At 41.6% G+C, this 15,000-nt stretch overlaps 1 protein-coding gene across 5 annotated transcripts in view; it reads right to left on the reverse strand.

The window, feature by feature from the left end:
* The window catches only part of LOC121506649 (NACHT, LRR and PYD domains-containing protein 12-like), a 56,976-nt gene that overhangs the window by 29,203 nt on the left and 12,773 nt on the right, over positions 1-15,000 (reverse strand). For all 5 annotated transcript variants that reach the window (XR_005991685.1, XM_041782477.1, XM_041782476.1 and 2 more), the window contains exons 10-11: positions 10,775-10,941; positions 1-1,796 (exon numbers count right to left, since the gene is read on the reverse strand). The exon at positions 1-1,796 is cut by the window's left edge and continues 68 nt beyond it. Coding sequence is in view for 4 of the 5 variants with exons in the window: in XM_041782477.1 (XP_041638411.1) it covers positions 1-1,796; positions 10,775-10,941 (1,963 nt within the window). In the remaining variant the exon portion in view is untranslated. The remainder of the gene's footprint in view (positions 1,797-10,774; positions 10,942-15,000) is intronic.

Below are 15,000 nucleotides of genomic sequence, written 5' to 3' on the forward strand. Positions count from 1 at the left end.
CTTTGGGTCGAACTCATCCAGAACCTCCTCTGACATCTGCAGCATGAAGGCCAGAGCAGAGCACTGGATCTCAGACAGTTTTTTTGCTGACTTGTTTCCTGATGTCAGGAAGTCTTGGATCTCCTGATGGACTGTTAGGTCGTTCATCTCCATCAGACAGTGGAAGATGTTGACGCTTCTGTCAGGAGAGACATCAGCACGATTACCTCGGCTAGAACAGAGAAAGAGCACATCATCGTTTTCACCACTTTCATCACAGTTCATCTTCTTCAGGTTCTGGATGACTCTCTGGATCATTTCTGGACTGTTGTCTGTCTGACCCAGCAGACCTCCTAAGAGTCTCTGGTTGGACTGCAGAGAGAGGCCGTGAAGGAAGCGAACAAACAGGTCCAGGTGTCCATTTGGACTTTTCAGGGATTTCTCCATGGCTTTCTTTAGGAAGTCATCCAGAGATGAGTTCTGCTGGTCTTTGCCGTTGTCTCCCTCTTTTAGGAAGGTGCCCAGGACTGTTGTCATCTTGTTGGTGAAACAGTGGAGCATGTAGACTGCAGCCAGAAACTCCTGAACGCTCAGATGAACAAAGCAGTAGACTGTTTTCTGGAAGATCACACTCTCTCTTTTTAAGATCTCAGTACAAACTCCTGAGTACACCGAGGCCTCTGTGACATCCAGACCACAGCGCTCCAGGTCTTCTTGGTAGAACATGATGTTTCCGTTCTCCAGATGTTCAAACGCCAGCCTCCCCAGCTTCAGAAGAACTTCCCTGTCAGATCTGGTGAGTTCCTCAGGACTCATCTGAGGTCCCTCATCATACTTGTTCCTCTTCCTCTTGGTCTGAACCAACAGGAAGTGTGAGTACATGTCTGTCAGGGTCTTGGGCAGCTCTCCTCTCTGCTCCGTGCTCATCATGTGCTCCAGAACTGTAGCAGTGATCCAGCAGAAGACTGGGATCAGACACATGATGTGGAGGCTCCTGGATGTCTTGATGTGGGAGATGATTCTGCTGGACAGATCTTCATCACTGAACCTCCTCCTGAAGTACTCCTCCTTCTGGGCGTCAGTGAAGCCTCGGACCTCTGTTAGCCTGTCCACACATGCAGCAGGGATCTGATTGGCTGCTGCAGGTCGAGACGTTATCCAGATGAGAGCTGAGGGAAGCAGATTCCCCTTGATGAGGTTTGTCAGCAGCACATTTAATGAGGACTTCTCTGACACATCAGACACAGCCTCCCTGATGCTGAAATCTAACGACAGTCTGCTTTCATCCAGGCCGTCAAAGATGAACAAAAGTTTACAGACAGCCAGCGTCTCCGCTCTGACCTTCTGGAACGTTGGATGGAAAACACGGAGCAGCTCCAGAAGACTGTAGCGCTCATCTCTGATCAAGTTCAGCTCCCTGAATGAAAGCAGAACCAGCAGACTGACATCTTGGTTTTCTGAGCCCTCTGCCCAGTCCAGAGTGAACTTCTGCACAGAGAAGGTTTTTCCAACACCAGCCACACCGCTGGTCAGAACCACTCTGATGGGTGTCTGTTGGCCAGGTAAGGCTTTAAAGATGTCCTGACACCTGATTGGAGTCTCATGGAAGGTCTTCTTCTTAAGAGCTGTCTCAACCTGTCTCACCTCATGTTGGCTGTTCACCTCTTTATTCTGTCCCTCTGTGATGTAGAGCTCAGTGTAGATCCTGTTCAGGAGGGTTCTACTTCCTGTTTCATCAGTTCCTTCAGTCACATGTTCACATCTCTCCCTCAGACTGATCTTTAGCTCCCTGAGAAGTGGATGGAGACCTACTTTCACTGAAAAAGAAGAGTAAGAGTGATAGAAGTTACTGAACATCCAAGAAGATTTTTATTCTTTCTTTAAAAAGCACTAATCACAACAGAAGAACAATCTAAGGCTCAACGTCAGACAAACCTGTGTTACTCTGAAATCAGAGGCAGAACACTGAGCCTAACCAAAGTGTTTAATGGGCTGAGATTGATCAGAATTGTAGCTATCTACCGTAGCCCGTCATCTGATGATGGACTTTACAGAGGTTTGAAGACAGGGCGGTGTTAGGACGCACATTTTGGTCTTGCATGTATGAATCAATCTAGTCAGGGCTTTTTATTGGTCTATCTCTCTATCTATCTATCTATCTATCTAAAACTAGAGTAAAATGTTTTGAGTTTTCTTCGACTAGAACCAGAACAAAATGTTTTGAGTTTATTCGACTAGAACTAGACCAAAATGTTTTGAGTTTTCTTCGACTAGAACTAGACCAAAATGTTTTGAGTTTATTCGACTAGAACTAGACTAAAATGTTTTGAGTTTATTCGACTAGAACTAGACCAAAATGTTTTGAGTTTATTCGACTAGAACTAGACTAAAATGTTTTGAATTTTCTTCAACTACAACTAGACCAAAATGTTTTGAGTTTTCTTCGACTAGAACTAGACTAAAATGTTTTGAGTTTTCTTCGACTAGAACTAGACCAAAATGTTTTGAGTTTATTCGACTAGAACTAGACCAAAATGTTTTGAGTTTTCTTCAACTACAACTAGACTAAAATGTTTTGAGTTTTCGTTGACTAGAACTAGACTAAAATGTTTTGAGTTTATTCGACTAGAACTAGACCAAAATGTTTTGAGTTTATTCGACTAGAACTAGACCAAAATGTTTTGAGTTTTCTTCGACTAGATCTAGACCAAAATGTTTTGAGTTTATTCGACTAGAACTAGACTAAAATGTTTTGAGTTTATTCGACTAGAACTAGACTAAAATGTTTTGAGTTTATTCGACTAGAACTAGACCAAAATGTTTTGAGTTTATTCGACTAGAACTAGACTAAAATGTTTTGAATTTTCTTCAACTACAACTAGACCAAAATGTTTTGAGTTTATTCGACTAGAACTAGACTAAAATGTTTTGAGTTTTCTTCGACTAGAACTAGACCAAAATGTTTTGAGTTTATTCGACTAGAACTAGACTAAATGTTTTGAATTTTCTTCAACTACAACTAGACCAAAATGTTTTGAGTTTTCTTCGACTAGAACTAGAGTAAAATGTTTTGAGTTTTCTTCGACTAGAATTAGACCAAAATGTTTTGAGTTTTCTTCGACTAGAACTAGACCAAAATGTTTTGAGTTTATTCAACTAGAACTAGACCAAAATGTTTTGAGTTTTCTTCGACTAGAACTACACCAAAATGTTTTGAGTTTATTCGACTAGAACTAGACCAAAATGTTTTGAGTTTATTCGACTAGAACTAAACCAAAAAGTTTTGAGTTTTCTTCGACTAGAACTACACCAAAATGTTTTGAGTTTTCTTCGACTAGAACTAGACCAAAATGTTTTGAGTTTTCTTCGACTAGAACTAGACCAAAATGTTTTGAGTTTATTCGACTAGAACTAGACTAAAATGTTTTGAGTTTATTCGACTAGAACTAGACTAAATGTTTTGAGTTTATTCGACTAGAACTAGACTAAATGTTTTGAATTTTCTTTGACTAGAACCAGAACAAAATGTTTTGAGTTTATTCGACTAGAACTAGACCAAAATGTTTTGAGTTTTCTTCGACTAGAATTAGACCAAAATGTTTTGAGTTTTCTTCGACTAGAACTAGACCAAAATGTTTTGAGTTTATTCGACTAGAACTAGACCAAAATGTTTTGAGTTTATTCAACTAGAACTAGACCAAAATGTTTTGAGTTTTCTTCGACTAGAACTAGACCAAAATGTTTTGAGTTTTCTTCGACTAGAACTAGACCAAAATGTTTTGAGTTTTCTTCGACTAGAACTAGACCAAAATGTTTTGAGTTTATTCGACTAGAACTAGACCAAAATGTTTTGAGTTTATTCAACTAGAACTAGACCAAAATGTTTTGAGTTTATTCAACTAGAACTAGACCAAAATGTTTTGAGTTTTCTTCGACTAGAACTAGACCAAAATGTTTTGAGTTTATTCGACTAGAACTAGACCAAAATGTTTTGAGTTTATTCGACTAGAACTAGACCAAAAAGTTTTGAGTTTTCTTCGACTAGAACTACACCAAAATGTTTTGAGTTTTCTTCGACTAGAACTAGAGTAAAATGTTTTGAGTTTATTCGACTAGAACTAGACTAAAATGTTTTGAGTTTATTCGACTAGAACTAGACCAAAATGTTTTGAGTTTATTCGACTAGAACTAGACTAAATGTTTTGAATTTTCTTCAACTACAACTAGACCAAAATGTTTTGAGTTTTCTTCGACTAGAACTAGAGTAAAATGTTTTGAGTTTTCTTCGACTAGAATTAGACCAAAATGTTTTGAGTTTTCTTCGACTAGAACTAGACCAAAATGTTTTGAGTTTATTCAACTAGAACTAGACCAAAATGTTTTGAGTTTTCTTCGACTAGAACTAGACCAAAATGTTTTGAGTTTATTCAACTAGAACTAGACCAAAATGTTTTGAGTTTATTCGACTAGAACTAAACCAAAAAGTTTTGAGTTTTCTTCGACTAGAACTACACCAAAATGTTTTGAGTTTTCTTCGACTAGAACTAGACCAAAATGTTTTGAGTTTTCTTCGACTAGAACTAGACCAAAATGTTTTGAGTTTATTCGACTAGAACTAGACTAAAATGTTTTGAGTTTATTCGACTAGAACTAGACCAAAATGTTTTGAGTTTATTCGACTAGAACTAGACTAAATGTTTTGAATTTTCTTCGACTAGAACCAGAACAAAATGTTTTGAGTTTATTCGACTAGAACTAGACCAAAATGTTTTGAGTTTTCTTCGACTAGAATTAGACCAAAATGTTTTGAGTTTTCTTCGACTAGAACTAGACCAAAATGTTTTGAGTTTATTCAACTAGAACTAGACCAAAATGTTTTGAGTTTTCTTCGACTAGAACTAGACCAAAATGTTTTGAGTTTATTCGACTAGAACTAGACCAAAATGTTTTGAGTTTATTCGACTAGAACTAGACCAAAAAGTTTTGAGTTTTCTTCGACTAGAACTACACCAAAATGTTTTGAGTTTTCTTCGACTAGAACTAGACCAAAATGTTTTGAGTTTATTCGACTAGAACTAGACTAAAATGTTTTGAGTTTATTCGACTAGAACTAGACCAAAATGTTTTGAGTTTTCTTCGACTAGAACTAGAGTAAAATGTTTTGAGTTTTCTTCGACTAGAACCAGAACAAAATGTTTTGAGTTTATTCGACTAGAACTAGACCAAAATGTTTTGAGTTTTCTTCGACTAGAATTAGACCAAAATGTTTTGAGTTTTCTTCGACTAGAACTAGACTAAAATGTTTTGAGTTTTCTTCGACTAGAACTAGACTAAAATGTTTTGAGTTTTCTTCGACTAGAACTAGACCAAAATGTTTTGAGTTTTCTTCGACTAGAATTAGACCAAAATGTTTTGAGTTTTCTTCGACTAGAATTAGACCAAAATGCTTTTGAGTTTATTCGACTAGAACTAGACTAAAATGTTTTGAGTTTTCTTCGACTAGAACTAGACTAAAATGTTTTGAGTTTTCTTCAACTAGAACTAGACCAAAATGTTTTGAGTTCATTCGACTAGAACTAGACTAAAATGTTTTGAGTTTATTCGACTAGAACTAGACCAAAATGTTTTGAGTTTATTCAACTAGAACTAGACTAAAATGTTTTGAATTTTCTTCAACTACAACTAGACCAAAATGTTTTGAGTTTTCTTTAGAACTAGACCAAAATGTTTTGAGTTTTCTTCGACTAGAATCTAGACCAAAATGTTTTGAGTTTATTCGACTAGAACTAGACCAAAATGTTTTGAGTTTTCTTCAACTACAACTAGACCAAAATGTTTTGAGTTTTCTTGACTAGAACTAGACTAAAATGTTTTGAGTTTATTCGACTAGAACTAGACCAAAATGTTTTGAGTTTTTCGACTAGAACTAGAGTAAAATGTTTTGAGTTTTCTTCGACTAGAACTAGAACCAAAATGTTTTGAGTTTATTCGACTAGAACTAGACCAAAATGTTTTGAGTTTTCTTCGACTAGAACTAGACCAAAATGTTTTGAGTTTTATTGACTAGAACTAGACTAAAATGTTTTGAGTTTTCTTCGACTAGAACTAGACTAAAATGTTTTGAGTTTTCTTTCGACTAGAACTAGACCAAAATGTTTTGAGTTTTCTTCGACTAGAATAGTTCTAAAAAGCTTCGATGTTTAGTACACTATAACTAGACTAAATTGTTTTGAGTTTTCTTCGACTAGAACTAGACTATATTGTTTTGTGTTTTCTTCGTCTAGAACTAGACCAAAATGTTTTGAGTTTATTCGACTAGAACTAGACCAAAATGTTTTGAGTTTATTCGACTAGAACTAGACCAAAATGTTTTGAGTTTATTCGACTAGATCTAGACCAAAATGTTTTGAGTTTATTCGACTAGAACTAGACCAAAATGTTTTGAGTTTATTCGACTAGAACTAGACCAAAATGTTTTGAGTTTTCTTCGACTAGATCTAGACCAAAATGTTTTGAGTTTATTCGACTAGAACTAGACCAAAATGTTTTGAGTGTATTCGACTAGAACTAGACCAAAATGTTTTGAGTTTTCTTCAACTACAACTAGACCAAAATGTTTTGAGTTTTCTTCAACTACAACTAGACTAAAATGTTTCGAGTTTTCGTTGACTAGAACTAGACCAAAATGTTTTGAGTTTTCTTCGACTAGAACTAGACAAAAATGTTTTGAGTTTTCTTCGACTAGATCTAGACCAATATGTTTTGAGTTTATTTGACTAGAACTAGACCAAAATGTTTTGAGTTTTCTTCGACTACAACTAGACCAAAATGTTTTGAGTTTTCTTCGACTACAACTAGACCAAAATGTTTTGAGTTTTCTTCGACTAGATCTAGACCAAAATGTTTTGAGTTTATTCGACTAGAACTAGACCAAAATGTTTTGAGTTTTCTTTCGACTAGATCTAGACCAAAATGTTTTGAGTTTATTCGACTAGAACTAGACCAAAATGTTTTGAGTTTTCTTCAACTACAACTAGACCAAAATGTTTTGAGTTTTCTTCAACTACAACTAGACTAAAATGTTTCGAGTTTTCGTTGACTAGAACTAGACCAAAATGTTTTGAGTTTTCTTCGACTAGAACTAGACCAAAATGTTTCGAGTTTTCGTTGACTAGAACTAGAACAAAATGTTTCGAGTTTTTGTTGACTAGAACTAGAACAAAATGTTTTGAGTTTTCTTCGACTAGAACTAGACCAAAATGTTCCGAGTTTATTCGACTAGAACTAGACCAAAATGTTTTGAGAGAGAGAAAGGGTGAGAGACCGAGAGAGAGAGAGAAAGGGTGAGAGAGCGAGAGAGACCAAAAGAGTGACTAGAACTAGACCAAAATGGAGAAGAAAGACCAAAAGGAGTGATAGAACTAGACCAAAATGGAGAGAGAACTAGAGAAATGTTTTGAGAGAGAGAACTAGACCAAAAAGGAGGAGAGAAAGAGAAAAAAGGAGAGAGAAAGAACTAGACAAAGAGAGAGAAAGAAAGAGAGACTAGAACTAGAAATGGAGGAGAACTAGAGAAATGGAGAGAGCTAGAACCAGAGAGAGAGAGAAAGAAAGGGTGAGAGGACTAGAACTAGAGAAATGGAGTGACTAGAACTAGACCAAAAGAGAGAGAACTAGAAAGAGAGAGAAAGAAGAGAAAGGAGAGAGAGAGAAAGAAAGGGTGATAGAGTGAGGAGAGAGAGAGAGAGAGAGTAGATATCTTGAGGGTTAGTTCACTAATGTCACAGGCAGGTAAAATGTATGTTTGGTCAACGCTGTATTTACATTTCCTGGATCATAGCTACCATACAAACCCTGGACTGATGTCCACAGAGAGAAGAAAACAGATTTCTTTTGTTTGGTCTGTTCATTGCAGACAGCAGAAATTCTGTAAATGTTCACATTAAACCTGATTAACACTGAGGGCTGAATCATGTTGACTACAGGTGTAGAAGGTCAGAGAAGCTGAAGACCCCAGATAGATGGCAGAAGAGTCCAGGGAAAGCTAACCAGGAACTGAGATGCTGTGATGACATATGCTCAAACTAGAGCAGGCTTCTTTGGGACCGTCCTGAGGAGGGTTCTATGCAGGTATCCGCTTCCTGTCCAGAGGAGGACCTACACACGTGGACAAAATTGTTGGTACCCCTCTGTTAATGAAAGAAAAACCCACAATGGTCACAGAAATAACTTGAATCTGACAAAAGTGATAATAAATAAAAATTCAATGAAAATTACGCAATGAAAATCAGACATTTCTTCTGAACTGTGGTTCAACAGAATTATTTTAAAAAACAAACTCATGAAACAGGCCTGGACAAAAATGATGGTACCCCTAGAAAAGATGTAAAATAATGTGACCACAGGGACATGTTCAACCAAGGTGTGTCCTCTAATTAGCATCACAGGTGTCTACTAACTTGTAACCAGTCAGTCGGCCTATTTAAAGGGTGACAAGTAGTCCCTGTGCTGTTTGGTGACATGGTGTGTACCACACTAAACATGGACCAGAGGAAGCCAAGGAGAGAGTTGTCTCAGGAGATTAGAAAGAAAATGATAGACAAGTGTAACTCATGCGTGAGTGCTCGTCCTCTGCGGTGTGTTCTGCACTTGTTTAGTAACCACACGGGAAACGAAGCATGTTTTCTGGATCTTTACTTTTGGCAGCTCTCTGTGTTCATAGGAGAAAAATACAGAAATCCTCAGCGTGATTCTGGCTGCAGCGCACATCTCTCTCTCTGATAAAACACACACACACACACACACACACACACACACACACACACATCAAAGGGGGGGGGGGGATTTCCCCACCTAGCATGAATGCTGCATCCCAACAGCTTCGCTCCCACCCTCACAACAAAACTCGATTAACAACAAACCGGAGTTCATATGAAACTAGCAATATTAAGGTAAATAAATGACGAATAACAACTTTTAAAACAGTTTATCGGTGGAGTTTTGCTGGGAATCTACCTACCTCTGATCATGCTGGTAAAAGCTTTGAGCAGAGCGGGTGCTGCGCGCGCATGTACCGATGTCGCTACGCATTCACACGCACACTGAGGCTCCAAAAACACAGGCAGGCAGGAGAGGGGAGAAAAAGACTGAACATAAAATAGGACCAGAAATGAGTGTTTTGGTGAAATTCACAGGCTGCAACCTTATCATCTGCTACACAAGCATGTTAAAGGTAAAGGCTATAAGACCATCTCCAAGCAGCCTGATGTTCCTGGGACTACAGTTGACCATATTATTCAGAAATTTAAGATCCACGGGACTGTAGCCAACCTCCCTGGACGTGGCCGCAGGAGGAAAACTGATGACAAATCGAAGAGACAGATAATACGAATGGTAACAAAAGAGCCCAGAACAACCTCCAAAGACATTAAAGGTCAACTCCAAGGTCAAGGTTCATCAGTGTCAGATCGCACCATCCATCATTGTTTGAGCCAAAGTGGACTTCATGGAGACGACCAAGGAGGACACCACTGTTGAAAACAAATCATAAAAAAGCCAGACTGGAATTTGCCAAACTGCATGTTGACAAGCCACAAAGCTTCTGGGAGAATGTCCTATGGACAGACCAGACAAAACTGGAACTTTATGGACAGGGAAACATCAGCTCTATGTTCACAGACGCAGAGATGAAGCATACCAAGAAAAGAAGACTGTCCCTACTGTGAAACATGGAGGAGGCTCTGTTATGTTCTGGGGCTGCTTTGCTGCATCTGGCACAGGGTGTCTTGAATCTGTGCAGGGTACAATGAAATCTCAAGACTATCAAGGTTTTCTAGAGAGAAATGTGCTGCCCAGTGTCAGAAAGCTTGGTCTCAGTCGCAGGTCATGGGTCTTGCACCAGGATAATGACCCAAAACACACAGCTAAAAACACCCAAGAATGGCTAAGAGCAAAACACTGGACTATTCTGAAGTGGCCTTCTATGAGCCCTGATCTAAATCCTACTGAACATCTGTGGAAGGAGCTGAAAAATGGCGTCTGGAGAAGGCACCCTTCAAACCTGAGACAACTGGAGCAGTTTGCTCATGAGGAGCAAAATACCTGCTGAGAGGAGCAGAAGTCTCACTGACAGTTACAGAAATCGTTCGATTGCAGTGATTGCCTCAAAAGGTTGTGCAACAAAATATTAAGTTAAGGGTACCATCATTTTTGTCCAGGCCTGTTTCATGAGTTTGTTTTCTAAAGAAAATCTGTTGAACCACAGTTCAAAAGCAGTGTCTGATTTTCATTGCTTAATTTTCATTGAATTTTTATTTATTATCACTTTTGTCAGATTCAAGTTATTTCTGTGACCACTGTGGGTTTTTCTTTCATTAACAGATGGGTACCAACTATTTTGTCCACGTGTGTAGAAGGCTCTCATCCCTGTGGGCAGCGGATGAGCATTTAAACAGCTGAGTTTTTCCTGTCTCCTGTGTCTTTGTTTCATTCTGACTAGAACCACCTATCAGTCAGCAAACAGCAGCTGAAGAGGAGCCTTTTCAACCACAGCCATCCTTTACTTTCCTGTAGATTCTTTGGCTTTCATTGTGCTGCAGGATGCCTGCTCTCGGCAGACTTCTCCCTGCCCAGCTTACAGACAGAAATCAGACACCATTCTAACTGAATATCTAGCAGACATTTGAGCCTCATGACCACAGATTTCCTCTGACAGACAAGGACCAATGAGAGCATGCAGATAAATCTGCTGCTTCCACCATGTTTCAGGCTTGATGGCAGAAGCAGACCCTCTTACTTTGTTCAGTGCTGGTCTGACTGGTGGTCTGTGGTCCTTCACCACACTGTGGACAGGAGGACTGGCCTGGTGAATCAACCCAGAGTCCACAGCTGGTAGAGACCAGATCCTTCAGGACTTTCCCACACACGGCACAGCTGGATTTCTGCTGACTCTCCATCTTCCACCTGTAAATACAGGTCTTTCTAAGTTCACTGGTCACTTCATGGTGCTGAGAACAGCCTAGACCTCCTGTGCTACATTTATATCTCTTCAGGATGGTCCAGCTCCAAAGACCTCCATCTCAAAGGTTGTCCAAACTGTCTTTACAACACTACGTAGCATCACTGGAAGGAGGACATATATTTTGTGTGATTGATCCATTTTTGGCTGGGAATTCCACATGACTGTATTTACAGTCAAGGGCCTGAAAACCAGTCTGAGTTCTGGCCGATGGGCAGCAACAGTCTAGTGAGCTCAGACGATCCCATTCAGTGTGTGTGGAAAGGTTCTGCCCTCCCCAACCACAGCGCCAGACGCTTGGCTGTGGTCCGCATTCACCCTGTTTAGTGGGTGCTGAACGTGACGGTCAGGGTTTAAGGTTGGAGACTATTGGATAATGGGTTCCTACTTTAACCCTCATTCCCCCTTCCCCTAACCCTAACCCTGATCTTTGAGGTCTAGGAGTCTAACCCTAACCATTAGGGGTCTAACCCTAGCCATTAGGGGTCTAGGAGTCTAACCCTAACCATTAGGGGTCTAACCCTGGCCATTAGGGATCTAGGAGTCTAACCCTAGCCATTAGGGGTCTAACCCTAGCCATTAGGGGTCTAGGAGTCTAACCCTAGCCATTAGGGGTCTAGGAGTCTAACCCTAGCCATTAGGGATCTAGAAGTCTAACCCTAACCACTAGGGGACTAACCCTAGCCATTAGGGGTCTAGGAGTCTAAACCTAGCAATTAAGGGTCTAGGAGTCTAACCCTAGCCATTCAGGGTCTAGAAGTCTAACCCTAGCCATTAGGAGTCTAACCCTAGCCATTAGGGGTCTAACCCTAGCCATTAGGGGTCTGGGAGTCTAACCCTAACCACTAGGGGTCTAACCCTAGCCATTAGGGGTCTAGGAGTCTAACCCTAGCCACTAGGGGTCTAACCCTAGCCATTAGGGGTCTAGGAGTCTAACCCTAGCCACTAGGGGTCTAGGAGTCAAACCCTAGCCATGAGGAGTCTAACCCTAGCCATTAGGGGTCTAGGAGTCTAACCCTAGCCATTAAGGGTCTAGGAGTCAAACCTAGCCATTAGGGGTCTAGGAGTCTAACCCTAGCCATTCGGGGTCTAGAAGTCTAACCCTAACCATTAGGAGTTTAACACTAGCAATTAAGGGTCTAGGAGTCTAACCCTAGCCACTAGGGGTCTAGAAGTCTAACCCTAACCATTAGGAGTGTAACCCCAGCCATTAGGGGTCTAACCCTAGCAATTAGGGGTCTGGGAGTCTAACCCTAACCACTAGGGGTCTAACCCTAGCCATTAGGGGTCTAGGAGTCTAACCCCAGCCACTAGGGGTCTAACCCTAGCCATTAGGGGTCTAGGAGTCTAACCCTAGCCACTAGGGGTCTAACCCTAGCCATTAGGGGTCTAGGAGTCTAACCCTAACCATTAGGGGTCTAACCCTAGCCATTAGGGGTCTAGGAGTCAAACCCGAGCCATGAGGAGTCTAACCCTAGCCATTAGGGGTCTAGGAGTCTAACCCTAGTCATTAGGGGTCTAGGAGTCTAACCCTAGCCATTAGGAGTCTAACCCTAGCCATTAGGGGTCTAGGAGTCTAAACCTAGCCATTAAGGGTCTAGGAGTCTAACCCCAGCCACTAGGGGTCTAACCCTAGCCATTAGGGTTCTAGGAGTCTAACCCTAGCCACTAGGGGTCTAACCCTAGCCATAAGAGGTCTAGGAGTCTAACCCTAACCATTAGGGGTCTAACCCTAGCCATTAGGGGTCTAGGAGTCAAACCCGAGCCATGAGGAGTCTAACCCTAGCCATTAGGGGTCTAGGAGTCTAACCCTAGCCATTAGGGGTCTAGGAGTCTAACCCTAGCCATTAGGAGTCTAACCCTAGCCATTAGGGGTCTAGGAGTCTAACCCTAGCCATTAGGAGTCTAACCCTAGCCATTAGGGGTCTAGGAGTCTAACCCTAGCCATTAGGAGTCTAACCCTAGCCATTAGGGGTCTAGGAGTCTAAACCTAGCCATTAAGGGTCTAGGAGTCTAACCCTAGCCATTCGGGGTCTAGGAGTCTAACCCTAGCCGCTAGGGGTCTAACCCTAGCCATTAGGGGTCTAGGAGTCTAAACCTAGCCATTAAGGGTCTAGGAGTCTAACCCTAGCCATTCGGGGTCTAGAAGTCTAACCCTAGCCATTAGGAGTCTAACCCTAGCCATTAGGGGTCTAACACTAGCAATTAAGGGTCTAGGAGTCTAACCCTAGCCATTCGGGGTCTAGAAGTCTAACCCTAACCATTAGGGGTCTAACCCTAGCCATTAGGAGTCTAACCCTAACCATTAGGGGTCTAACCCTAGCCATTAGGGGTCTAGGAGTCTAACCCTAACCATTAGGGGTCTAAGCCTAGCCATTAGGGGTCTAGGAGTCTAACCCTAACCATTAGGGGTCTAACCCTAGCCATTAGGGGTCTAGGAGTCTAACCCTAACCATTAGGGGTCTAACCCTAGGCATTAGGGGTCTGGGAGTCTAACCCTAACCACTAGGGGTCTAACCCTAGCCATTAGGGGTCTAGGAGTCTAACCCTAGCCATTAGGGGTCTAAGTCTAGCCATTAGGGGTCTAGGAGTCTAACCCTAACCATTAGGGGTCTAACCCTAGCCATTAGGGGTCTAGGAGTCTAACCCTAACCATTAGGGGTCTAACCCTAGCCATTAGGGGTCTTGGAGTCTAACCCTAGCCATTAGGGGTCTGGGAGTCTAACCCTAACCATTAGGGGTCTAAGTCTAGCCATTAGGGGTCTAGGAGTCTAACCCTAACCATTAGGGGTCTAACCCTAGCCATTAGGGGTCTAGGAGTCTAATCCTAACCATTAGGGGTCTAAGCCTAGCCATTAGGGGTCTAGGAGTCTAACCCTAACCATTAGGGGTCTAACCCTAGCCATTAGGGGTCTGGGAGTCTAACCCTAACCACTAGAGGTCTAACCCTAGCCATTAGGGGTCTAGGAGTCTAACCCTAACCATTAGGGGTCTAACCCTAGCCATTAGGGGTCTAGGAGTCTAACCCTAGCCATTAGGGGTCTAAGTCTAGCCATTAGGGGTCTAGGAGTCTAACCCTAACCATTAGGGGTCTAACCCTAGCCATTAGGGGTCTAGGAGTCTAACCCTAACCATTAGGGGTCTAACCCTAGCCATTAGGGGTCTTGGAGTCTAACCCTAGCCATTAGGGGTCTGGGAGTCTAACCCTAACCATTAGGGGTCTAACCCTAGCAATTAGGGGTCTGGGAGTCTAACCCTAACCACTAGGGGTCTAACCCTAGCCATTAGGGGTCTGGGAGTCTAACCCACTGGTGTTGTGTAAAAACTTAACTGTTTTGTTACACATTGTCTCTTGCAAAACATCCCTTATTCCATTTCTTTCAGGAACTGTATACCAATACAGAAAGAAAAAACAGACTCAGACTTAAGACCTGCTCCATCCTAACCATTCTCCCTAGAGGTCTAACTATATCCCTTTAACCTAACCATTAAGGGTCTAGGAGTCTAACCCTGACCATTAGGGGTCTGGGAGTCTAACCCTGACCATTAGGGGTCTGGGAATCTAACCCTAACCATTAGAGGTCTAGGAGTCTAGCCCTAACCATAAGGGGTCTGGGAGTCTAACCTGACCATTTGGGGTCTGGGAATCTAACCCTAACCATTAGAGGTCTAGGAGTCTAGCCCTAACCATAAGGGGTCTGGGAGTCTAACCCTGACCATTTGGGGTCTGGGAATCTAACCCTAACCATTAGAGGTCTAGGAGTCTAGCCCTAACCATAAGGGGTCTGGGAGTCTAACCCTGACCATTTGGGGTCTGGGAATCTAACCCTAACCATTAGGGGTCTAGGAGTCTAACCCTAGCCATTAGGGGTCTGGGAATCTAACCCTGACCATTAGGGGTCTGGGAATCTAACCCTAACCATTAGAGGTCTAGGAGTCTAGCCCTAACCATAAGGGGTCTGGGAGTCTAACCCTGACCATTGGGAGTCTGGGAGTCTAGCCCT

This window comes from Cheilinus undulatus, unplaced genomic scaffold, assembly GCF_018320785.1.
Source record: "Cheilinus undulatus unplaced genomic scaffold, ASM1832078v1 Contig3, whole genome shotgun sequence".
NCBI lineage: Eukaryota > Metazoa > Chordata > Actinopteri > Labriformes > Labridae > Cheilinus > Cheilinus undulatus.